Consider the following 26,122-nt stretch of genomic DNA (forward strand, 5'->3'; position numbering starts at 1 on the left):
TGAGCCAAAAAACAAAAAAAACAATAGTATTGCTACAAGTTACTGCTAGAAAAACCAATAATTATTATGTTTTGCCCTACCCTGATTCTGTCTGGTACAAGATGAGATGTAAGTCACAACAAAACTTTACAACTGGATTAGTTCCAGCCACTGAATCCAATGATCCAGCGGAGTTGCAGACCGACAATTTGACCCCAGACCAAAAGGTTTATAACCAAAATAAAGTAAAATAAAATCCCCCCTTTCTACAACAAAAGGAAAAATATTATGGCAATACCTCAACTAAGGGACCTAAAGCAGGAGCCCCAAGGAATTTGACATTGGATGCTTTTATACCAAACACAATGAGTTCACCTTTGTTCTGCCAGCCCATACGCTTAACGGCCCTCCATTGTTCTCTATACATAAAGATTTGCTGGGGCTAAAAAAATTCTATTCTAAATGAACAACAATAAATTAAAAAAAGAAAAAGAAAAACAGATGGTACAGCTTAAGATCTCATAGTAATCCTGCAAGCATAGCACCAGGATCATTATATGCTACAGGTGTAACCGGTGATTGTGGTTGTGATGGTGCCACAACTGCAGATGGTGTTTGGGTGGGGATGTTGACCAAATATTCCTTGATACGCTCCTTTAACCTATTAAATGAAATACCAATCTTAGACCACTAAATTGAGACCAAAGCAGGCAAAACATGAGAGACATACTCAAACGTTAATGTTGGATCCCCTGATGCTATAGTTATCCGAAGCTGGGTTCTGTCTGATGGATCTGTTTCAACTCTAATCTGAAAAATGTAAAAAACAAAAATCAGACCAAACAGTGAATGTATGGAATATGAAATAAGTAGAGCAACGAAACTAAGGTACAAACAGCTAAGAAAATGGAATTGACCTCTAAATAGAAAAGAAAATTAAATATTAAAAGAAAATGAAGGAAAGAGCCAGATTTAGATGAAGTCTGCCAATTAAATCAGCTTGAGAAACAAAAGTAATAGTAATGGAGTTTTTATATTCTGTTCAACTTTATATAATTGGAAGATAAGAGGCATGATAACATCAGATGGGGCTTCTCAGAGAAACATGGGTCTGACCCGAATGCAGTGATGAGGCAAATAGACTGAATAGTTGTTTCTGAACTTTTGGATGTTCTACTTCTAAAAAGTTTCAGATATTATGGAGCATCGCCAGTAATAATAATACAGAATTAATCAAAGAGACTTTCAGCTTTCCAGCATTTGTTTTATGAACAAAAAAACAAGAGATAACAAGTAATAAAATATCAATCTGAATGGTATTATTTCCAGAGCTAGGTTAAGGTATCCTGTTATTAATTTAGTGTCGCAAAGAAGTTGAATTAGAGCAACAAAGGTGGATGGAAAAGTGAAGCGACAGAAATCCAAAAGACAAGAATACATAAGAAACATCATTGCAACGTATATCATCAGGCCTCGAAAAGGTAGACTGAGTTAGACAATGGCAAAATACAAAGACTAACATGTCCGTAACATGACACATACAACAAACAGCAGCTCACCGCAAGAAACTGTTAAATGGCCTAAGACAAAACTGTAAGAACTAGATAATCTCAAAGCAAAAATTTTCCGTATAAAGTATTTGATTCAAATTTACTGCAACCAAAGGAGCAGACTTCACACTCATGTATAGAGCTTTGTTCAAAAAATGACATGGGTTCCAATATTAACAAAACAAAAAACCATCATCCTTACCAAGCAAAGCATGGCCCTGGTGCTCTCTGAATAGAAGGTAGTGCAGGCGATCAGATTATTTGGATTTGTATCCTGAAGAGGGAGGCAACAAAATTTTATTATCTTGAATATACAAATGAAATTGAAGATACAAAAGAAAGGAGACAACTTACAATTCCAGGGTTGACTGCCAAATGAAGGCTGGTAAACAAGTTTGCCATTTCAGGAAGAGATAAAGGTTTTACACCTCTAAGCTGCACAAAAGCTCCAAAGATTTTCATCATAGTACACGTATCTAACAACCGCCATCTCAATGTATAATTTAGAAAGAAGGGAAAGAGAAAAATCACATAAAAAATCTTGCATGAAAAGGAAGTCACTAATCTTTCCTGCCTCAATTGCTTGGTTTTGCTATCAGAAAAGTTTATAATCTACTGAGGACTCACTTCAAACGGTACTATCATGCTTGACAATCTGCTAAAAGCTAATGAGGCAATATATCAGAAGCTAATAACCATCCGTGTACAGAAAAGCATTTCATATAAATCAATCAGGCCAGGCACATCAGTGGCCATTATTAAATACCAAGGAACAATGATCTTTGTCGCAAATCACAATCATAATATGGATCAGTAATGTGCTAGATTAATAATAATGGCATTATCATTTCGGTAGTAAGGATTGATCAAACTTGAAACTTAATATATGTTTACATTTCCGCATGTAAGGTGATTGATGTGTTTTGCTTTGATTAGTTTTCTTTAACAGATGTTTTAGTTGATTGTCAGTTAAACAAAATGACTGCCTATACAATAAGCAATTTCATAAATCAAGATACTGTATCATCAAACCTTTACAAAACTTTGCATATAAATGATTTCATTCCATAGTCTGCAAATGTTCAGAATGGCTTAACCAGAGTTATCAGAAACTTCATAGTCGACAAATTGGGACCCTTGCTCAAGTGGTATGATCAGTTAATATTTAGCCAAATTAGGAATCTTTTTAAATTCAAGAACTAACATGATTATCTTTTACACCATACTAGTGATCCTTACCAGCATTTACACCTCACTTTCTTTTCAGATTACTTTGCTTCGTAAGATTAAAGTATGTTCTTGAGGACTTCTTGGCCCTCATAATTGCATATTAACATAAAGTCATCATAAGTCAGAATGGAAAAGAGTCTAACTATACAAAGATATCTCCCACCCGGTTTTAGATGGAATAATTTAAATGCAAAGAGGGCCATGTAAATTCTAAAGTTGTCTGCTCTGTTAGTTCCTCTCTCTCTCTCTCTCTCTCTCTCTCTCTCTCTCTCTCTCTCTCTTTCCCATTGTACATCCATTAGTTCCTCAGCTTTCTTCCATCTTTTTCTTATATCCATTAGCTAGCCCTCTTCCACATTTCTTTCTTTTTTCCTTTTCTAAATATCTGTCTTTGCAAAACTTTTCTACATCACATAGGTCTTGGCTGCCCATTCAGATTGCTGAATGTATGTATTTATCTTTCTTATCACGACCTTGGTATAATAACTTTATAAATTCAGGTATTCACCTAGATCTAATAGTGACTGATAAAGGCGACTCACTTTGTTTGAGGTTAACCACAAGCATCTTTATTCACTATCTATTACACAAATTACAAAATATCACCCTGTTTCCTGTGGCTGGACAGCATGGTGCTACCAGTGAAGTCCGTGTAATGCAGCACAGTACCGCAAACTTGCTGTTTATGTATCATTGGCATGATACATGATGAGTACTTACATCCTGTGCTTGTAACATGCCAGCAACATGGCGTAGGATGCATGCACAATCATTGATTTCTGTCAAGTACTTATGTCAAACAGAATGAAGTATGAGCATGCACCCATGTCAGATAATTAGTGAAGTCTTGATTTGGCATTTGTGTACCCAACCACGAGCATGCATGTCAAGTTGAGCACCTTACAGTAAAATTGGGTCACAAAGAATTAATACAATTTCAAGTGCAAGCATACCACTTCTTGAAGTTTCAAAGGTGGTCCTGACAATGATTTCCACTGGGCAAAAAATTCTTCAGCAGTGACTGAAATAGGTTGCAAAAATTTGTTTATCACAGCCGGAAGTCGTAGTTTGACATAAACCTGAAATGAAAATTAGAAATGGGTTATAATATACTAACTCTTGAAGAAAGTATTGTCTTGTCAGGAATACCAAAAAAAGCAGAAATTCAAGGTGAGAAATCAGACCATTGCAGTTCCAAATTTATAAGAGAAATCAAGGACAGCAACATCTCTGCTTGCTCGAAGGTTCACAAATTCAAGTGGGCATTGCACCTGAAACAACCAAGAGAAAATAAGAAACATGAAGCTCTATTACTTTAAGAATGGATACTAAACTACTTCAGACCTGAGCTCGTGGAGGGACAGTCTCAGGTACCAAGGAAAGTTCCATCTTTAAATGGGTTGGGGGCAAAATCAGAGCTTGCACTGACACAAGAGGTGAAGTGTTTTTGTTTCCCAAGAAAAGTACAATATGCCCATGATGAGCTTGCCACTCCGCTTTTATTCCGATCTAAGATTAAAAAAAAAGGCAGAAGTTATAAAAATGTAAAAAGGGGAAAACACGAAAAACAATTGAGCACAAATAATTTGCAAGACTGCATTGTCTAAAATATATAAGGCACGAACAAGAGCTCATTGGAGCTTATGACCATTTGCAAGTCAAACTAATTATCCACTTGCTTGATGTGCGAATGTACAAGCAAGTCTGTTAAGGTTCACCCTGTCAGGCTAGAATTAATCACTTGTTCAACATTTAGCTACTCAATGCCGGGAAGTACAGGCTTTTCTCATTATAAAGCTGAGATATTTTTTTTTTACTTCAAATAAGGAGTTCATAGTTATGGAGCCAAGCAAATGATTCCCACAAAAAAAAATTACTTTACTTCTAGCCCTGGATATATTCTTGACATCTCAATTTTAAGTTGTTAGCAGGAAACCTGTATGTGCGGGTCCTCGTACAGTACTCCGCTGTCTTTCAAGCACAGTTCATTGAACCTTTCAGCAATGTTCACAATTGGCTGCAGAAACACATTAACAGTTACAAGATGAGCACAAGAAAACAAAGAAAATGCTTGTTTAGACCTAGTTATGAATTAACTATTCATGTAATTGAATTCTGTGGAAGCTGTCGTATGAAGCAAAAACTTTAAATCCCAAACTGATACTGGTTTCAGTATCCAGACAAGCGATACAATATCAGAACATTGAATAGTACACTGACATATGCCACCTTGTATCAATGAGAAGAAAATTAATAAGTACCAAGTAGTACAGAGTCAGACCAATATGATTTGATACAGGTCCCCGGTTGGACCCCAATGCGTAACAACAGGTATTTACCAGTCTGATTGGTATTTAAAACCTTGCTTTGAAGAGAGTAAGTGATGACAAGGTTGCTCTATGGTACCTGAATTGAGTTTGGCTGATTGTCAACAGTGGTTAGTGCCAAGGATCCAGCTGCTTCGGGAGTTGCCTCCACTACTGACAATAGATTTTGGTTCCTTTGCTCTACTGGAACAGCAGTGGCTGGAGAACCATTTATTGCAAGAGGACCCAAAAGATCTCCAAGGAGATCTGCCGGTGGGACATCTTGAGGAACAACTTCAGTGATAACCCCATTCTCCTTGGTCATTCCTTGGTCTTGAAAACTGGTTTGATCCTGAGTACTAGCTTCCTGAATATGTTGCCAACACTTATTGAAGCTCTATTTATCATAAATGACTAATAAAGAAAGGTGCATTCTGACCATCTTTCCACTTGGCATCCTAACAACGCCAAGCTGGCTGACTGGCAGGGATCCTTCAGTAGGGCGTTGATCAGTTACAACCAGAGCATTTGATGTCTGTTGTTGACTTCTTATTCTAATTGCACTTTGCTCTGCAGTGTCGACTTCAGCAACCTCAGCCTTTTTTAGCAAAGCAGACTAGTTTGGACAAATGTAAAAGGACATTAGTCCGGAAAGTGATGGTCAGTGGATCTTCTGGTTAAAAAAGAAACAGAATACTATTGACTTCTGGTTCAAGCAATCATATGCAAATCACTAGAGTCTACACCTCTACCTGGCGTTCTGGAAACTTGGGCATTTCAGCCAATACATCCACCAAAGCTGCCCCCTTATTACAAAGTGCAATATATTCAACAGCTCTTTGCTGGATTTCAACATCAATATAACTCTCATATCTTGCCAAAATGGTCAACATGGTAAATTTTCAGTTCATGGTGATGACAAAGTAAAATTACAGGAAAAATAAATTTATAAAAAACAAATAATGCATGCCATAAGAAAAGGATCATTCTCACTTTCTGAATATTGACCAAATTTGTTCTTGTAGTTCTGGGTCAGGAGGATGGTTGTGCATCAGGATTTTGGCATATGTCGAAAGAAGAATGGCAACAGTACTTGTCCTGAAATGACAGAAATCTTACTTTTGTAAAACAATACGAGATTGACATCAATAGTTAACAACAACAAAATCAGTGAGCTTACGTTACTGTCGGAAGCTTCTCATTAATAATAATGAAGATTTCCTTTGGAGTACAGCCAGTTCTTCGAGCCAAAAGGTGGTTGTACTCTCCAAGAAGATAAGCACTAACCTGATGCATGAAAAGTTGGCCAAGAATTATGCAAATAGTATACCATGCTTCCGGTAACTTTACAATAGCCATCTAATTTGATAACTTGCATATAAATATCACATCCAGGAATTTAGATACATTGATATACTGTCGGAAGCTTCTCATTAATAATAATGAAGATTTCTTTTGGAGTACAGCCAGTTCTTCAAGCCAAAAGATGGCTGTACTCTCCAAGAAAATAAGCACTAACCTGATGCATGAAAAGTTGGCCAAGAATTATGCAAATAGTATACCATGCTTCCGGTAACTTTACAATAGCCATCTAATTTGATAACTTGCATATGAATATCACATCCAGGAATTTAGATACATTGATATGGTCTCAGGTCATGAAAAAGAATCTGATCATGTCATAATGTCCCATTCTAATTAGCCAACACATTCATGTAATGAACTAAAGCTCACTCTAAACAAGGTAGGTCGGTGAAGAAAGATGTGTCTCAACAGATTAGTGATACCAGAGAATTAGAGGAAGACAAAGGAGGGCTTTGTTCAAACAATAACAGAGGATTTGATACCCACTGGTTTAAGTAATGATACTGCCATTAGCAGCTCTCAATAGAAGAAAAGGATTTGTGTAGCTGACTTCAGATAATTAGTAACAATAGCTTCTTTTACAGTATTATCCACTCTCTCAAATCAAATAGATACTTCAATTGTTTTGATTCCTATCCCTTACTGCAAGGATAAAACAATGGTATAAAGCATATAAAAAAAACAAGTATACTTGTAACAGATTTGTTGAATACGAAGCACGTTATGGTAAATAAAATCATCAAGATGTTTCCCATGTGGAAGAAGCTTTTATAAGTCAAGTTAGGTAGCTTGAAATTATTCTAATTCCTTGAATTTTTATAGTAACACTATAGCTAACATGATTATAAGTCATCAATAAAGACCAATTTTTTCCAACAAAATGCTGTCGGTTCTTCTTTTGAACTTCTAGATTAGGATTGAAAACACAAATCAGAACAAGACAAACACCTTGACCATTGTCTCGTGCAAAACTGGCTTCTCAAGATACTCTCTTGCTTTTGTTGCTGCATAGGGCTGTAACGTATCACAATATAAGAGACGTAAATGAGAATACAAAAAAAGGTCTATCAAGAGAAATCATCAGCACCAGTGAGACATAGTGTAAAACCTGTAGGTCCTCATTGTTGGTGACAAACTGAACCACACGATACCATATATCATCACTAACAAAGTCTCCTGCTTTATCAATCAACTGAAGAATAACATCAACATACCTACAAGAAAAGAAGGATTAGAAACTAGAGATACCGCCAACATGTCTGGAATTTGAGAAAAAACTGAGATTATGGTGAATTGTTACTTCTATATTTTTCAATAAACTTTTACTGCAATTATCTCTCATGGACACTAAGAATAAGACAAAGTTATGAAGAAAAACATAGAAATTAGGAGTTTGCTACTTCCAGGACAGTAGAGAACCACCGGATACCAAACAAGATGATCTTTTAAGCACAACAGAAGATCTCTATAGACATGAACTGATATGCCAAATCTTTTAAAGGATTGAAGCCTGCTCCTTGCCATTAGAAGTACCTTATTGAAGTGAAAATTTTCTCTCTTGCAACTTATATCTTGTCTCACAAACCTTTTCTATTGACAAAATTTATTTCTTGCAACTTATATCTTGTCTCATAAACCTTTTCTATGTACAAAATTTCTTTCTTGCAACTTATATCCCGTATCATAAACCTTCTTCTATAAAGAAAATTATGCCAACCTTTTCTCATGTTTTTTTTGAAAACTTGGAAGGATTATTTTGTATGCACTCTAGCGAATTCCTCTCTAATCAATTTACCAAACTTTCATCAAAGATGAAGCCTTCTCTTTGTAATGCAAAATACCATATAGTGTCTTATGGAATCTTTGTTCTTGCAACTTAAATATAAAGTCTCACAAACATTCTAAACAAAATTATGTATGACATTTTTAAACAGTAATATTTATGTTGAATCTAAAATGCAAAGACCGCATGCATAAAGAACCCTGATGCTGCTGCTCCTAGAGTCTACTACTAAATATGATTTAGTTTTTTAAGTGAATAGAAAGAGAGGTAAGATGTATCCTGAAATATTATGTTGAATTAGGATTGGTACTGCAGATTGCAGTATACATCGAAAGTACTGAAGCCATCCTACAATGCAAGATAAGAAAACTACACACATGTCATCAGAACTAGTTCACCAATTGCAGGCAGGTGAGCAAATGCATTGACTGAATAAGTATGATAATGGTCGGAGTGGAGTTAATGCTGTCAAACAGAATTGCTGTTCAAGAAAGCAAATTTAGCTATATCAGAGGAGGCTTCCTCATGACTACCAATCGTAATGAAGAAATTTTAAATTTCTCAAATAGCTTGCAAAAGCCAGAATCAGCAGCTTGACTAAGAAGACAGAAATACTTCCCGATTTTCCAAGTAATAGAATATGAATAATATATTGTAGTATTGCAACAACTTTTTACCCTATGGTACGTTAACAAAAAAGAACATATGTGCTTAAGCATAATCTTTGTGAAAACTCAATGCAAGAACAAAAGCAAGCTGACCCTTTCAGGTAAGATGGGCACTGGCTGAATCAGAAATCCAAAGAGCCCTTCATTTAATCCAACTTTTGTAATTGCATACTTTTTAAGCCACATTATATCATATGAACAATGCTTCAACTGAAAATGATATATCCTTTATGTTCGGAGAGAAAAATGCTCAAACTAGTTTCTTGGTCAAAATTACAAGATAAGGTTGAACAATTAATATGGTTACTGATAACAACATATGCTCTGTATTCTCTATTCTTGATGCCTCACCTCTATATTTAACTGCTTGTTAATCCAAACTGTATCAGTTATGTTTCATATATTTGTGTCACATTATTAGACCCAAAAATAGAATATAAAACTATGTATTCTCTATTCTTGATGCCTCACCTCTATATTTAACTGCTTGTCAAACCAAACTGCATCAGTTATGTTTCAAATATTTGTGTCACGTTATTGGACCCAAAAATAGAATATAAAACTATGTCAAGATTATAAAGATCTGATAAGAATCAGCAACCATACAGTGCTTCAGTGATACCTCATTTGGAGTTCTAAATATCTTATTGCGTTAATACATGTTCACATTTGAAAAATGTCACTACAAATGATGTGAAATTGATGTAGAAGCTGATAAGAATACCATGATAGATCTGGAGCAAATTTCTCTGCTAGAATTGCAGCCTTGAGTGCCAGTTCTTCTCGCATAGCAAAATCTGCTGTGTTAAGATACTGAAGAAAGATGATAAACAACTTATTAGAATTCATGATTGAGTTTGTCCTTGTTAGTGCAAGATATTAAAGGTCTGAAATCACAAGATTCACTTGTACCTGCAATAACTCTTCAACTATATCCTTAGCATTTGTTACATCGCACATACCATATAGTAGATCAAGAGCACGTCTTCTAATACTGGAATAATTGCAGACATATGAGGAATTCATAGTGATCACCAATAACCATAATCAAACTAACACAACCACTTTTATAAAGGAAAATATTATATCCGTAGAAAATTTAACTGCTCAAACAGCAAGAAACAGAATAACCAAGAAACAGAACATGCTCATGCAATATATAAGAAGGAAAAGACCCTAAAAGAAGAGTCACTTTCAAACAGAAACCCAAATGCACTACTTAGAACACATTCCAAAATCTTACGATCAAAATGTGGCTTGTGTTGCTATTGGCTTCTGAACTGCAACACAATGATTTATTTGGGGCAAGTAAAATTTTATTTCTTAGCTGAACTACAAAAAATATACAAGAGATACAAATAGACCATTTGTTCTCTTTCTCAGTATCTTAAACTGGAGTATTTGTTCTATATGGTTACAACTGATATACTCTTGCTAGCTAATTAAGTCATCTATTCTTCCCCTAACACACCTATCTTGCTGCTTCGGCAATCCAGTTGCAGTTTCTCCATGAAAGAAATGAAACAGAAGCCTTATTAGCCCACTGGTGTGGTTGGACATAGGAATCACCATTTAGCTCTAAGATGGGCTTCATTTACATATCTAGAATGCCATGCATTTACATAACTAGATCCATGTGGAGAAAACAACATAATTCCAGATTACTTCCGGATGCATATAGAAAAAATACTTATGATTGATTTCAGGTCTTGTCTTTGGGTACTTCAGTCCTCATCCCAGACCAGAAATGAATGAATTTTTATTAAGAAGAAAATCTCAAGATTTTTCCAAAATTCCAAACTCAAAAGGACCAACATCAGCTGTGTTTCTTCTGCCTTAAGATGTAGACGTGGCAATGAAGTTGTCGATAATGTAGTCTTCATTATATTCCTTATTCAGTTTCACTATGGTCCATATTGAAACCTTCCAGTCTGCTACTTCAAACACTGTCGAATATATTCCATAGTAAACTTGCAAGAACAAGTGTCACTTAGGGGTCCCAGTGGCTTGACTCTGATCCAGTAAGATCCAGCTAATCTGATTCAGTTCATATCCAGAGTGACCTGGCAATGCTATCTATCTACCTCTATCTCTATATCTCACCCATCATCTTCAACTCTGTCCTACCCCTTCTAAACCTTCCAGATGGCCCAAAATCACCAACTCATTTATCCTTTTCCAAATGCTCCACCCCCACATCTCCTCCCCCTCTTTCCTCATAGCTCCTCCCTCCTTGTCATGCAACATCATATGTGCATCCACCTCCCCCTCTCCACCACTCAGTCTCAGCCTATCTCCATTCAACGGATGCAATGACCATGACATGGTTGCAGCATCTAAGGCGAACTGAAGGAGAGCACCGTCATCAATTCCTCAAATCTCGAGGAACCTCCCATATTGCTCTCAACCTCTCCCTTTGTCCTCTCCTCCCTCTATATCTTCCACGCCCTTCTTCTAGGTTTTGAGCACAGCCCACTTCCTCTTTGTCTCGTATTGACAGACCAGTTCAGAGCTTCGAATCTCACCTGCATAGGACATGCATTAAAATTTTGATCCAGCAACTTCTTACTATTATCCGGCTAGCTGTCAGATCAGAGCCCAGTCTAGGTCCAACACATTTAAGCTAGCTGTCAGATCAGAGCCTGTTCCAGATCCAACACATATAGTCCTAGTGTGACTCAATTATCTTAAAAGATTAGTAGAGGACAAAGCATAATCATGAGTCATATTAAAACAGGCCAAAGTTTCCATCAGCATCAGACATGAATCAAGGTATCATATTGATGAAATAGTACTAAATGGTTATCACCCAGATACGAATTACATGACATATCAGTTTCAACTTTAATAGTAAACTTAGAATGTTTCGTTTCTCAATAACATGAGGGATGAAGCCCTACATAGACATTAATCTAGGTCAAATGCTTGTGCACCACCACAGCAATTATTTGAACTAGAACTTCTATCAGGATAGGTCAAATGTCAAATGTCTATGTAGGGATGAACCCCTACATAGACATTAATCTAGGTCAAATGCTTGTGCACCACCGTAGACATTAATCCCCGAACACGACGTTACCTGATATCAGGATCTTTCAGTGAAATAATTATTTGTGCTTGATGGCTTTTGATAATATCCTGCACATCTGAGACCAACAGCATCCTCGTCATGTTCTCCTGTGCCAAATATTAAGACGTTCTCTGAGAGAATGTAATCAAGTTTTATTAAATAACCAACAGTTGAGTATGTTCCGCATGCATATAAAAGAGGAGGTTTAGTTCTCATGGCCCTCACTATTGAAGGTCTATGACACTGAACAATCTATGAAGTTCCATCATACATCACTAATTATACAAGAGCGACCATCAACTCAATTAATCTTAATAGAACTACTCCAAACACCTACCAGACCAAGATATCGAATGTTTGGTTCACGAACAGCAACAAATTTTCCAAGCAAAGCCACACACTGAGACATCATCTCCTTTTCAGCATCAAGATGCACAACCTGTAATATGGACCAAGAGGGTAGTGATATTACTACTGGATTGCCACATCAAATATATCTAGTATTGCAATTATTAGATCATATTACCATAAAACATACACTGAGAACTGCTCAAAGATGCTCGAATCATGTAATCTTTGATAAAAGAAACATAGGTTTATATATAAAGAGTGAAGCTTATAAAAATGAAGCTAATTAAACTATAAAAAAAAGCTGAAGCAAGAAACAAGGAGTAATAAACTTAAGCTAAAGACAACAGTAACTGGTGCGAATAATTCACCAACCATCTGAACATCTGAAGCAAAGTTTGAAATATCGTATCATACCAACGTTTCAATATTCGCTCGGTACGGTACGATACTGTATACTGAACGGTATACCATTCGGTATAACGCTCAGTATAACACACACACACACACACACACACACACACACACATATATATATATATATATATATCGTGTATCGATCAATTGATGGACCAGTACAGGCGGTATTATTCGAAACTATATGCCTTGATTTGGAGTACCAGATCACACAGATTACAGTCGAAAATATCTAACTACATACACAAAGTCCAATACATGATTAATACATCACATCTATAAGTGAAATAGCCACGACAAGTGTATCTCTAAGCAGTTGTTTAGAGATTGCAGTTCCAGAGCAAAAAAGAAAAGCAAGCATTATCATTGTAGACTTATGTGAGATAATAAACATCTTAATTGACAATTTATAGGTCTTTGGATTTATGTAATTCAAGAAAGCTTTTTTACAACTAAAGATCATTGAAGATGCAAAAGTTATCAATGGAAATAAGAACAGTTATCTCATAAAAATAATGTAAAATAACTTGAGAGATGCTGAACTCTATCTTGTAGATAACGTATGATCATATGGTATGCTACTTGCATTAAATTTAAATTATGAACAATGTCAATCATCCACTTCACAACATTTGCATTAAATTTTAAGAAGAAAACTCACAAGAGCTAAGGCTTCAAAAAGAATGGCATGTGCTGCATTGTTTTTGTTGACATTTTTTACAACATCAGTGCCCATTAGAATACGTTGAAGAACCTACACAGAACAAACTGAATCATCAGAAAACAACATTAATTGAACATGTCACATCATGCCCTATGCCAAAAGCAGTCATACTTCAAACAAAGCTCTTCTGGTATTTGGGTCCTCAATGGTTGGAAAATACTGAAGAGCCCTCATTGTCTTAACCTGCATCACATGAAGATTGGTCAAAAGAATAATGGCATGTTGACATCTAAGTTTTCCTAGACAAAGCACTTCTTAAATGGCCATAAATAATTTTCCTTTTACACATTAAACAAAGCTCTTCTTCAGAAATTCCTTTTACTTTTCTTAGATGGCCATAAATAATTTGATCAAATCATCTCCAGCACTTGATCAATTAAAACCTAAAATTATTGCCATCATTGACATCTAAGTTTTCCTCCCACTGATGCTGAATTTGAACTCATTCTCTAATCAGTAATTTAATATTTGTACAGTTTGGCAAACGAATTAGAGAACTGATCTACGCAGTATGCAAATCAAGAAAAAACAAAGCCCTTTGATGGTCTTCTTAAAACACAAAGCTCTTTGATCTTATACAAACTATAAGTTTAGACAATCCTTCATTGCAAAGATATTTTCAAAATACAAATAAAACAGGGATATGAGAGTATGATTAACCAATATGAAGAAAACTAATCCTTATTTATATTTTGTTTATCTCCCTTAAAGAACAAGAATAAAACCAAAGAGGTGTGTGCTTGGTGGACAGGTGGCAATCCTGATGCGCTTTTTATTTTACATAACAGAATATAGTAGTGCGGCATGATACATAAAGACATCTTAAAATATATTATGATGCACTAATGAACAGTTGATGATTTCAGTATGCCTAGAGCCATTTGTTTGTGAATTCACACTAGGATTGTCAACTTTCAATTTTCAGCATAGAATTGAGGACTGACATATGTTGGCTTGCCTAGAATCAACAGGTCTGCCTCATGGTTGACGTAGTTCTTGGCGGGTTGAATCCACTTTGTTTGGATCCATCCAAATAGGATCCAATAGCTTCAAGATCAAATGCAAGATTAATTAACAATGAAGGTTCAGTTTAACATAGTTTGCCTTACTAGTCCGTACCAGTATATCTACTGACCGTCGGTACAGTATGTACCTACACACAATACAATGGAGTATACCAACAGACTAGTATGTACCGCTCATACCGATCTCCTATTGGACTAGTACATACCGCCCGGTACCAGGCGGTATGCCGTGATATGGTGAACCTTGCAGTTTAACAGTCACACAATACATCATTCACAGGTTCATCTAAGGATCAGGTCTAACAGTCTAACTTGATCAGCTACTGATTTATCGCAACAGCAAACCAGTTTTCAGGCATCACTGACACGAACACAAATTCTCAAATGAACTTGAAAGAAAGGATGATGTCAAAATAATAATACATCTCATGTTTAAGACTCAACAAGTGTGTTAAGAGGTGAACAGAATAATTGTGGCAAAGAAGCAGAAATATAATTGAAAAGCAATATAGTAGGCATCAGACTTGTGAATTTCAATCATATTAATGAAATAGTCGGACAACAGGTCTCAACCATTTTACAGAACAAGTAATAGGAAACTTCAAAAAAGGAAAGGATGCATGTCACAATTAAATAGCTGATATAAAAAACAAAAACTGCATGAACAGACTATACCTGAATCCATGGAGATGGGATTCCATGATAGGTGTATTCTTGTGGAACATCTTGGTTTCTACCCAACCGCTCCAGTATTTTAACACACTTTGGAAGACAATTCCAATAAGCTTCAATGTTATTTGAGACTAAAGCAACAAAAAGGCTCATAACAGATGTCAATACTCCCAAGTCACGTTCATCCAGAAGCTGTGACATTCGATCAGACCTAAAAATGAATGTGAATGTAAAAAAACTCAAAAGAATACATTCCTACAAACATGTGGAAGTATGTGCATGTGTAGACATGGGTTCGTATATAAATGGATCATATGAATGAAGTCATGTATGTATTAACAATGACCAACACAAGCTTACCAGCCATCAATATTAACAACATCAGGGTTCTTCCTATAAAGACGTAGAAGGCATAGTGCAGCCTTTTTCCTGACTAGAGGTCTGCAGCTGCTTGAAACCTAATGAACAATACAGCAGCAATATTAATCATACTTTAATAACAAAAGTATGGGGAAATTCCAATAATCTTACCAGCAGCTTTTGGACATCAGTTGCCAGAGATTCAGAAAACTCCTTCCCACCAATATTTCCTACCTAGAATGAATAATATGCAAAAATTAGATGAATGTATGTATGTATATAAATATACATACATACATATATATATATATATATAAATATACATACATACATATAACTTAATCATTTCATTTCATTTCATAAAGCTAATACCAAATACCACTATTTAGCTTAGAACAAATGCAACGAGCATACTATTGCAATAGGGCTCATAATTGGGAGTATGTTAGGACTCTAGCTAGGAGAGTCCTAATTGAGAGGGACATTCATGTAAAACCTACCTAAGCCGACCCCTATTAAAGAGGTGAAGAGGCCGGCTAGGATTAGGAAGTTGTTTCTTAGAGAAGAATTATAAGTTATAAAGGAATAGGAATCTTGAGTAGGAGTCCTATTAGGAGTTGGTTAGAAGTAGGAGTCCTAATAGGAGTTAGGGTTTAGAAGCCCTATAAATAGCCATGTATTCCTCCTCTTTTCAAAAGCGATAGATGAATCTTTTCTGTAGCCTTTGAGCAGCAACTTGGAGGGAGGAACCCCTATAGAGTTCCAAGGAGGCCGATCCCCAAAAGAGATCAACCCCAAGTTTAGAATCTGTAAGGGTTCTGACACCTGGTCTCAAAGCAAGAGGTCAACCATTCAATTCTGAGCATGGCCTTATGATCATCAAGAGGGAGGAGAAAGAAAATAGAAATTGAAGATCAAAATCTCGCCCAATTGCTTGCTGAATTTGCCGACATTTTTGCTGAGCCGCGCGGTCTTCCTCCTACGCGGCAACATGACCATCGGATTCTAATCCTTCCGGGCAAGCCACCAGTGAACACTCGGCCGTACCGATATCCTCACCTCCAGAAGAATGAAATTGAAAAGATCATAAAGGAAATACTTGAAACAGGGGTGGTTCGGCCAAGTTGCAGCCCCTATTCCTCATCAGTGTTATTTGTACGTAAGAAGGATGGAACTTGGTGTATGTGCATCGACTACAGAGCTTTAAATGACATCACCGTAAAGGACAAATACCCTATTCCAGTAGTAGATGAATTGCTGGATGAAAGGGAGCACGAATCTTCACAAAGCTGGACCTTCGATCCGGGTATCATCAAATACTACTGTGCGAAGAAGACATACCGAAAACCACCTTTCAAATACACAACGACCACTACGAATTTTTGCTTTCTTCAACAGAATGTGGAATATCTTGGGCATATCATATCAGAGGAAGGTGTGGCGGTAGACCCCTCCATAATTGAAGCAATGCAAAACTGGCCGACCCCGAGGAACATAAAATTGCTACATGGCTTTCTGGGTTTAATAGGCTACTACTGTAAGTTCGTGAAAAACTATGAAAAGATCAATGCACCCCTTACTACCTTGTTGAAAAAAGATGCTTTCCAATGGTCGGACAAAGCCACCACCACCTTCGACGAACTTAAGGTCGCAAGGACGACAACACCCATACTAGCGCTACCCGACTTCGACAAGACTTTTGTTATTGAAGCCGATGCCTCCGGAGTCGGAATTGGTGCTGTACTAGTGCAAGATGGCCGCCCCCTCACTTATATCAGTAAGGCATTATCTCCTTCCCATCTCAAGATGACTATTTACGACAAGGAGATGCTCACGATTGTGCATGCGATGGCCAAATGGAGATCGTACTTGATCGAGCGACACTTTCAAAGCAAGATCGACCATAAAAGCCTAAAATATTTCTTAGAGCAGAAGATATCTTCCCCCAAGCAACAAAAATAGGTAACAAAGCTTCTTGGATATGATTATGAAATAACTTATAAAAAGATGAAATAGAATGTTGTTGCAGATACGCTTTTACGGCTACCCAAGCAAGCAGAATTTTCGGTCATTTCACTTTCGACTAGCAACTTCCCTAAGGATATTAAGAGGGAATGGCAGGAAGATCCGAAGACTAGCAAGATCATAAAAAAATTGAAGGAAGCACCAAGCTCCGTGGCTCATTACAATTGGGACTCAAAAGAGGATAGATGGAAACTGTTAAAGCATTGAGTGCATGTTTTTGTGGGCACTCCCTCACCATGTGCAGCCCTCCGTACAAGAAGCATCCGCTAGGTTTCAGGGCCTTGCCTTTTGAGCTTGGCCCTCTGTGGGAACTCTTCTTCCTTTGTTCGCCTCCGGGCTCCTTCCCTCGAGAATATTTTGAAGGGCGATTTCCTGAAGATTGTTTCCTTTTTCCCAGGTCCTCAGAGGAAACAAAGTCGGTGAGCCTTTCTACGGCAGCAAGTGCCCCGATCACATCAGTGACATTCTTTCGATGCAGTTCTTGTTGAGCCTATGACTTCAGACCGTCGAGGAAGCTGAACAAATTATCCTTTTCGGACATGTCCTGTATGTTCAGCATTAGTGTAGAAAATTGCTTCACATAGTCTCGAATGAAAGTATTTTGGCGGAGTTGTCTCAACTTCCTTCTTACGACGAACTTTGTGTTCTCCGGTAGGAACTAAGTTCTCAACTCCCGCTTCAAGTCCTCCCATGTGTCCACTCGACACCGACCTTGTTGGATCTCCTCCCAACCACCACCAAAGTTTTGCATCTCCGCATGGTTGTTATAGAAACTTTAGTTTCTTCATAATCAGGCCTCATAGCTCGAAAGTATTGTTCCATATCAAACAGGAAATTCTCGAGCTCTTTAGCATCTTTGGCACCTCCGTAACAATGCGGCTCGGGTGCCCTCAAGTTTTGTGGCGGCGCAACGCGGGTGTTGCTTCCTCCTGCATTCAGTGCCCTTATGAGCATGGTCACCCTAGAAGTGAGTTCTGCCATGACTTCCTGCAGATGTTACACGGAGTCTTTGGTGTCGTCCGACAGTCGATAGACTAGTGCCTCGACTTTGTCGATTCGGGATTCGACTTCTTCTTGCGAGCTCTCTATCCCAAGAAGCCTTCGTTGGCCTTGGTAGAGTTCCTCCAAGCTCGCTTCAAGAACGTCCAAGCGAGTTTCCACCGGTGTGAGTCTCTCCTTATAGCTCTTTTTTCCCGATTGGCGCTTCAGATTGCGCCTCATCCACTCGCGGAGAGTAGCCAACTTCTCGCTCATTATGCTCACTGCCACAATACTCCAAAGCGGCTCCAACAACATGAGAGTGAGTTTGCACTTGCAGCCCACCTGCGACTACTTGGGGCAAAGGCCCGGCTTGCCCCGCCTTGCATAATTCGCCACGATGCTTTGCTATGGCGAAATTGCGAAGTTCCTTCGCTGCTTGCTCGAATTGCTTGCCCGCTCTGATACCACAATGTTACGGACTTAACTGGAATTACCTAAGTCATGAGGCACCCTTGCGACCAAGACGCGAACTTAGCTTGGTTTTAGTGATTTAAAAAGGCGCTCGGGCGCTCGCCTAGGCGCTCGGGCGAGGCAAGGCAAGGCGAGGCTCGAGCGCCTCGCTTCACTTCCAGGTGGCGCACTTCAAAGAGGCGCCGCCTCGGCACTCGCCCGAGCCCAGGCGCTATGCGCTTCGGGCGAGCGCCTAGGTTAAACTAGGCGACCGAACCAGGATTTTAGGTCTGGTTCGGTCTCCAATGGTTAGTTGATTCAATCGAACCAACTAAAATCGATATCAGCTATCGCTGCCCAACCTTAACCCTACTCGTTGCCGATGCCGCTCCCGCTGCTCGCCGCTGTCGCTGCTCACTACCGCTGTCGCCGCTCCTGCTCCCGCTCCCACTGTCGCCGCTCCCGCTGCCGCTTCCTCTTTTCTCAGTCAGCACCTCCTTACACTCCTCTTCCTTCTTCTCCTTCTATATACTGTTAACAGTATACTAATAATAGTATTTGTATTTATTAGATTAATAATATATTATTTTAATTTTAATATTGTTAATTTTCTTAATTTAATAGCATATTTTTATTTAAAATTTTAAATAATTATATTTATTAATTCTAGTATATATTTTTATATTTTAGTACCTCGCTTCGCTCGGGCGAGTGCCTAGCGCCTCGGGCGTTTTTGGACCTTAGTGCATTTTGGCGCCTAGCGCTTTTTAAATCACTGCTTGGGTTGCCTAAGTCACGAAGCACCCTTGCGCCAACTTCTCGGACTTAGCTGGGATTGCCTAAGTCATGAGGTGCCCTTGCGACATATGCGTCCGCAAAGGGTCAGTCTACTTGCAACCTCGTAAAGGTCCCGATGGACCTGTAAAACAGAAAGTTGATTAGGTTAAAAATGAGCAACGGACAAGTCCCGACGTCTCGCAAAGAGGGAAGCTTTATAAGCAATTCAGCAAGCACCTTGTGTGCACAGGAGAAAAGAGAGGAAGGAGGAAAACAATGACTTTAGAAGGTAGAACGAACAGTTGCAAGTCCACAAACAATGCTCACCGGGTGCCAGGCATGAAAAAAAGTTCCCGCCAAGTTAACATGCGAACTTATAAAGAGTTTTTCAATGCCCAACAATATACTGAAGCCCCATCCAGCCCTGTGCCACCCGGGGGGTTCCAGGGTGTTGAGATGGCTGACGTTTCGCGCGCAACTACGACTTGTAGAAAACAAGCCGTGGCACGCGAAAATAGAGTTGTTTTGAGCAATTCGGCCTGACACAGCGAGCGATCAGGCTGCAGCGCTGCAACCTGTTCGAATATGCATTTTTATAAGCAAAAACACACAAAACTAAGGCAAAATATGTTGCCATGTCTCGGTACAAGCATGCAAAAGCGACGAACGATTCGTTTAACGAAGTTGTTGTGGGTGCACGAAGACCGTTCGTGACAGATCGGTAGACCCAAGGTTCACAATTTCAGTCCATAGTGATATACCGAGCCTTTCTCGATACGATACGTACCGAGGCATACCGACGGTATGCCCAAAATGAGCTAAAAACCAAGGTTTTTAATATCGTTCCATACCGCCCAGTACGGGCGGTACTTACCGATCCGCTAGTTGACTAGCACGTGGGCCGCCCGCTACCGGATCGGTATCTAGCATTTGGCTGCGGTGAGGCGGGGAGAGGAAGAAGAGGGAAAAGCATTGAATAAGAGGAAGAAGCATCGAGAAAGAGGGAGAAGCATCGAGAAAGAGGATCGCGGAGTCACCGATGCGCCGTCACCAACGTCTCGATGAACCTGAGCCCGTCGAACCTCGGCGCGAACTTGTCTTCCACGCCCTTTCTTGATCCCGATCCGGCACCGCCCTCCCTCGATGATCCCAATCCAGGAGATAACAGCAAGGAGAGTTGTACCTCTTTAGGGGAACTGTAGGTGCAAGGATCAAGGGAGGCGATAGTGAGAGCAACGGAAGAGGCAACCGTGAGGAAGGCAACGAAGACCTCGACCTTCTTCATCTCCGAAGTTCCGAACGATCTCCTTCATCCACTACCGCCGCACGGAGAACCTTCCAATGTCGCCTTTCTTCTCCCCACCTCCTTGACGTCGAAGGCCGCAGCCAAGACGACGAGGAGAAGGACGAGGAAAAGGAGGAGGCGACAACGACGAGGCTAAAATTGATTTTTATATTTTTTTAGGCATATCGCTCGGTACCATACCAAGCAAAGCTCGGTACACCGACACGGTACGAGATTAAAAACATGGCTGAAAACCCTCCAAAAAATTATGAGAAATAGAAAAAAAATTAGGATAGGGTTTTTAAGTTAAAAATAAATATACATTTAGTATAGTTTTAACAAAAATAATGTAAATTAGGTAAGAATAGTGCCACATATCTTTTTCGAGCTCTTAGGAGTTGCCTTGTGCAAGGTTCACAATTTTGATCTGTTCCGGATATATCTTTTGATTTAAAAGTTCTTCCTCTTAATCTTTCCAAAATAACCTCCTAAATTTGATCCAATCCATAAATCGTTGCTTTATTGAGTTTAGAAGAGTGAAAATATGAGAATAAGAGAGATATTATTAATGAAAAAGAGTTTAAGAGAGTTTAAGAGATTGTGAGAGTGAAATGAATTGAAAGAGGAGGGAGGAAAGGGTTTAAAAACCCTTTAGGTTGCCTCCAACAGTCAATTTGGTCTTTTGAAACCCAATACAGGTCGGTAACGATCGATTTCGACCATTACCACCCAATACAGCACCGTATTGCCCAATACGGGGTTAAAACTTTGGTACCGCTTGATAGCGGGCAATCCGCATGCCAAGAAGCTCTCAGATCGATACATACCACCCATACCAGGCAGTACACATCGAAATTAAAAACCTTGGGTGGACCTCTCTTTAGTGGACTCCCATCCTAACCAAGAATTAACTCGTAATAGAATATATTAAGTCCCAACTAACTCTAACTTAAAAGTATCATGATAATCCTCCCAAAATACATGAAAGATAGTAAAAGTAGCATCAGAAGTATATAATAGGATCCTAAGTCTAAGTTGGATTCAGTAGACTTATCATTAACTGGCAACTAACCTAAATCCAGGTTACATTAGTAGCCTAATAATTATCCAGTACCAAGGGCTGACAAATTTACTACAAGAAAGTCAGATATACAAGGTATGATATTTATTGCACATATGTATAACCATGCAGGTCTTCAAAAGACAAGTCTAAAGCAAGCATGATTTTTGAAACATTGCATCACAAAGAAAATATCTATACATGTAGATATATCTAGGGAACAAAAAGTCATTACACTCTTCTATCAATATCTACTATGGTTAATGAGTATCGCATGCCTGAATGTGTTCCCTTTGTAGTTCTTATGGTAGATTAGGAATATAATTACTTACATTTCATAGAATATTCTTGTGGATGCAGTTCATTTTGATACATTACATTTTGCCAAGGGAACTATTTCCTGAGTCTATCATTACTCATCATGTAGTTCTGTGTCGTTAACAATCTAGTTCCCCTACTACATCATCAAAATCTCTCGGTAGCCCATCAATCTATCACTTGATACAAAAATAATAAGTCAAAGTGAATCTGGATATTGTTTAGACCTCGAACAATGTATAAATGTTTACTTGAATTGGCCTCCAAGTCATAATTACCTCTATCCTCTATGAATATATAAGAGCAAACTAGAATTTAAGCTTCCCCTGACACCAAAAAAAATGCAGTTCAAAACTTCAAATAACAAGCTTGAATTGTCAATGGGAACTGACAATGTGTCAATTGGCCTTGCTCATATATGCTACTCAGAACAGGAACTAATAGTATCAAAAAAGAAAACCCACCCTAAAGCCCCCAGAAAGAGAGAGAGAGAGACAGAGAGAGAGAAAGAGAGGAATAGAAAAACATATATAATCCTCCCGCCACCACCGTAGCCACCCCCACCCCCCCGCCACTCTCTCAGCGACCAGCAGCTCACTTCACTCAGGTGAGCACCTTGGGCATTTTGGCACCTAGCATCTTTAACTACGCTAGTAAATAGTCCTAATTAAGCTTGTTTAAGTAAATATCTTGCTGCACGCAACTTCAGTGGATGCCTTTCATCTCCCAAAATGCCTATAGGAATGACCAAAATATGCTTGCATGACAAAAGAAGCACAATTTAACTTTGTTGATAGATACACACCAAAAATATCACATGTACAACATTTCAACAATAAAATCATTGTATCAATTGCTTGTCAGTAACATCAGTAGAATGTTAAGAAAAGAGAAGTAGATTATAAGTGTTCAATAAATACACACAATTGAACCATGACTTTAATACATGAAAGATAGATGTACATGGAAGATTAAGCAATAAATGAAAGAAATTCAATTTATTATAAATAAATAGTCATATCATGGTACTTGCAGCATAAATGAATGTGCCTTATAGTGAATGCTAAGGTCATACCATCGTCAGTGCCAAACACTGAAAGGTTTCATTTCGACCAATTATGTCATTTCGCACTGTATTTATGACCATTCTTAGGAACTCATGGTTCTCAGTAAGCAAGCAAGATGTCACTATGTATCCAACCTGCAGCAATATTCGCAATGTACGATAAAGGATCAAATGACAAAATTTGGTAATATAATGCCAAAGAAAAACACAGGTCAAATGCAAACAAATAATGGTCTTATCACCAAATGATTAATTAACTAACATGATAAGAACATAAAGCTCAAAAAGAATATATGGAATCTACTAAATCAATGACAATTTAGTGTGGAGCTCTAAAGCCAAAAATAATAATATCTTAGCTTCTTTTTATACTTTTTGTCACTTAACATTGTCAAGGACTATGTAGTTCACTAAACAGAGGGCCATTTTTTTTTCTCACCACTCCAATCCATGTCTGATCTACGCACAACTAAAACCAAAAAGTATAACAATGCATTTTAGAGTTTCAAATACTTATTGGACTAGTATGTAACAACTGATATTACCAGTACGACCAAGGGCCATATAAGTCGGTACCGGTGAATATTTAATTTTTTTGCTATTTCTTCCAGTGACATTGGGCAGTATAGATTGGTACACTGCCTAATACACTAGTACTATATCGGTCCAACCGCTTGGCAAAACCAATGTCAGATAGGTACTTAAAACCTTGCTGCAGCAATCATGTAAAACATAAATTACCTGCTTTTCTGGATACTTTGGAGCAGATATTAAAGAAACAGCTTCCATGTGTCCAAAATCAACATCATAGCCTAGCATATAAATGTAGAGCATTTTCCACACATATTTCTTTTTCTTATAATGTGTCAAAGCCTGTCAAAGAAGGAAACATTTGTATTATTATTCTATACTTGTTTCAATTGTCTAAGTATGAAAGCAATCAGCATTTGCAAACACTAGAAAATAAGTAGGAGGAGATACTGTGTTACCTGACAGTTGTGTTTCATTATTGTAAGAAATTGAAAATATTAGAAGTCTATAAAAAACTTTAGAAGAGAAGGTGCATTTCTAGTGTTATCATAATACTTGATACTTTAAATCTACTATAACAAAGGTGTCCAACACATGAATCTATATCCAAGATAACATATGGGGAGTACACCAGTGCAGGTCATACTGGTGATGTGCACATAAATAACCAAAAAAAAAGAATAAACAAGAATAAAAAAAGACAAATCTATGGCCAAGATAATCATGACGGTGGTGCAGCAAACACATACTCCACTCATAATATCAAGCATTCATTTATATACCATTTTAATTACTTTACAGCAGCTAGCAGCTACCAGCTAGCAAGGCTATCAGCCAGCACCTCAGCATTCAACTGCAATTCACTGAAGGATGCAAAATGAGAGTTCCAATGATGGGTTCCATGTGTCCCAATCTCCAATATCACTCATTGCTTTCAGTAAGTCCTGTTTTCCTCTTATTAATGGTTCATTGCTATCAGTAAGTCCTGTTTTCCTCCTAGTAATGGTTGTCTTCTTTTTTTTTTCTTCTCTTGGATATATTCTCTTTTACAAATCTCTTATGTAAAGCAAATGGTCTCTATTACATTGGCTGGTTCTGAAAGGCTAGCTTTTTCTTAATCTGCAATGTTTATTTTTTTGCTATCCAAATTAGCTGACATGTAAACCCTTCCTGAAAGCAGTTCAAATCTTGATGCCATACATCTAAATTTGATCTCTGGTTGTTTTATTCCTAGCAAGAGTAACACGGCACATCTACTTCTATCATTGAGTAAATTTCTATCCTCGTAAGCTTATAGATGTTTTACTCTCCAAATGGTAAATCCAACAGGCAGAATGGCATGTCAGGATTATATACTATGCAAAATTTACAAATAAAACAATTTATATTGCTTAAAATACTAAGACTAGATGGTGAAAGAAGAAAGTAATTTCCCTAATCATTAAATGTACTCTTAACTGCTATGTAGCATATTCTCTAAATTTGGTTCAGGGTTCATTTTTAATTTGTGTTTCTTTAATATCATTGACCTTACAGCTTTTCAGTATCTTTCCAGCTAAAGAACAGAACAGGAGCTGAAACTTTAAAAACCACGTTCTCGTTGCTTAAAGCAAGGGTCACTACCAAGATGGCTTACCCAACGAAATCGGTTGCTTTCTGTGATAAAAGCATCAACTGAAATGACCATGATATTCTTCAAAGATGAAGCAGGCACAACTTGGAAGCAGTAATCCAAAATCTAGTCGTTATTGGAACCACCTAACGAGGAGTTTTCTTGGAATTGACAAATATTAAGAAGAAAGAGGCAGGGGAGAAATGACCTTCTCGTTCTTGAACCGGGTCCGGATGTTGCCCAGCTCCTTGTCGACCCGGAGACGCTCCTGCTCCTTGTTCTGGCAATTCCGGACATCGCTGATGAAGACGGAGAGCCCTCGCATCCCGGTCAATGCCATGGCCGCCGCCAATACGCGCTCCCCCCGGGCGGATCCGGTCGCCGGCACCTCAGATCCACGGGTTTTCGCACGAGATCCACGGCGGAAACGCCACCCTCCTCCTCGATTCGGGAACCAGATGAAGAAGGTCGATCCTGCAGACCGTAATGATGGAGAAAGAAAGAAATGAACTGATGACGA

The 26,122-nt window shown here is 38.3% G+C and overlaps 1 protein-coding gene across 2 annotated transcripts; it reads right to left on the reverse strand.

The window, feature by feature from the left end:
• On the reverse strand, window positions 1–26,122 carry LOC135612486 (AP-2 complex subunit alpha-2-like). Of its 2 annotated transcripts, none has more exons than XM_065108852.1 (27): window positions 25,811–26,122; window positions 24,201–24,332; window positions 23,469–23,594; window positions 15,669–15,731; window positions 15,498–15,595; window positions 15,141–15,348; window positions 13,552–13,623; window positions 13,378–13,470; window positions 12,289–12,390; window positions 11,961–12,058; window positions 9,794–9,875; window positions 9,606–9,694; window positions 7,539–7,644; window positions 7,379–7,444; window positions 6,246–6,352; window positions 6,059–6,163; window positions 5,818–5,938; window positions 5,505–5,681; window positions 5,166–5,417; window positions 4,696–4,776; window positions 4,104–4,268; window positions 3,944–4,030; window positions 3,713–3,838; window positions 1,884–1,964; window positions 1,732–1,803; window positions 710–789; window positions 1–640 (listed from the first exon to the last, which is right to left on the reverse strand). In XM_065108852.1, the coding sequence occupies exons 1-27, from the start codon at window positions 25,940–25,942 to the stop codon at window positions 499–501; spliced, it is 3,063 nt and encodes a 1,020-aa protein (XP_064964924.1). In that variant the 5' UTR covers window positions 25,943–26,122; the 3' UTR covers window positions 1–498. The 2 variants fall into 2 exon arrangements, with proteins under 2 accessions (XP_064964924.1, XP_064964923.1); XM_065108851.1 differs by having other exon boundaries at window positions 5,166–5,432.

This window comes from Musa acuminata, chromosome BXJ2-5, assembly GCF_036884655.1.
Source record: "Musa acuminata AAA Group cultivar baxijiao chromosome BXJ2-5, Cavendish_Baxijiao_AAA, whole genome shotgun sequence".
NCBI lineage: Eukaryota > Viridiplantae > Streptophyta > Magnoliopsida > Zingiberales > Musaceae > Musa > Musa acuminata.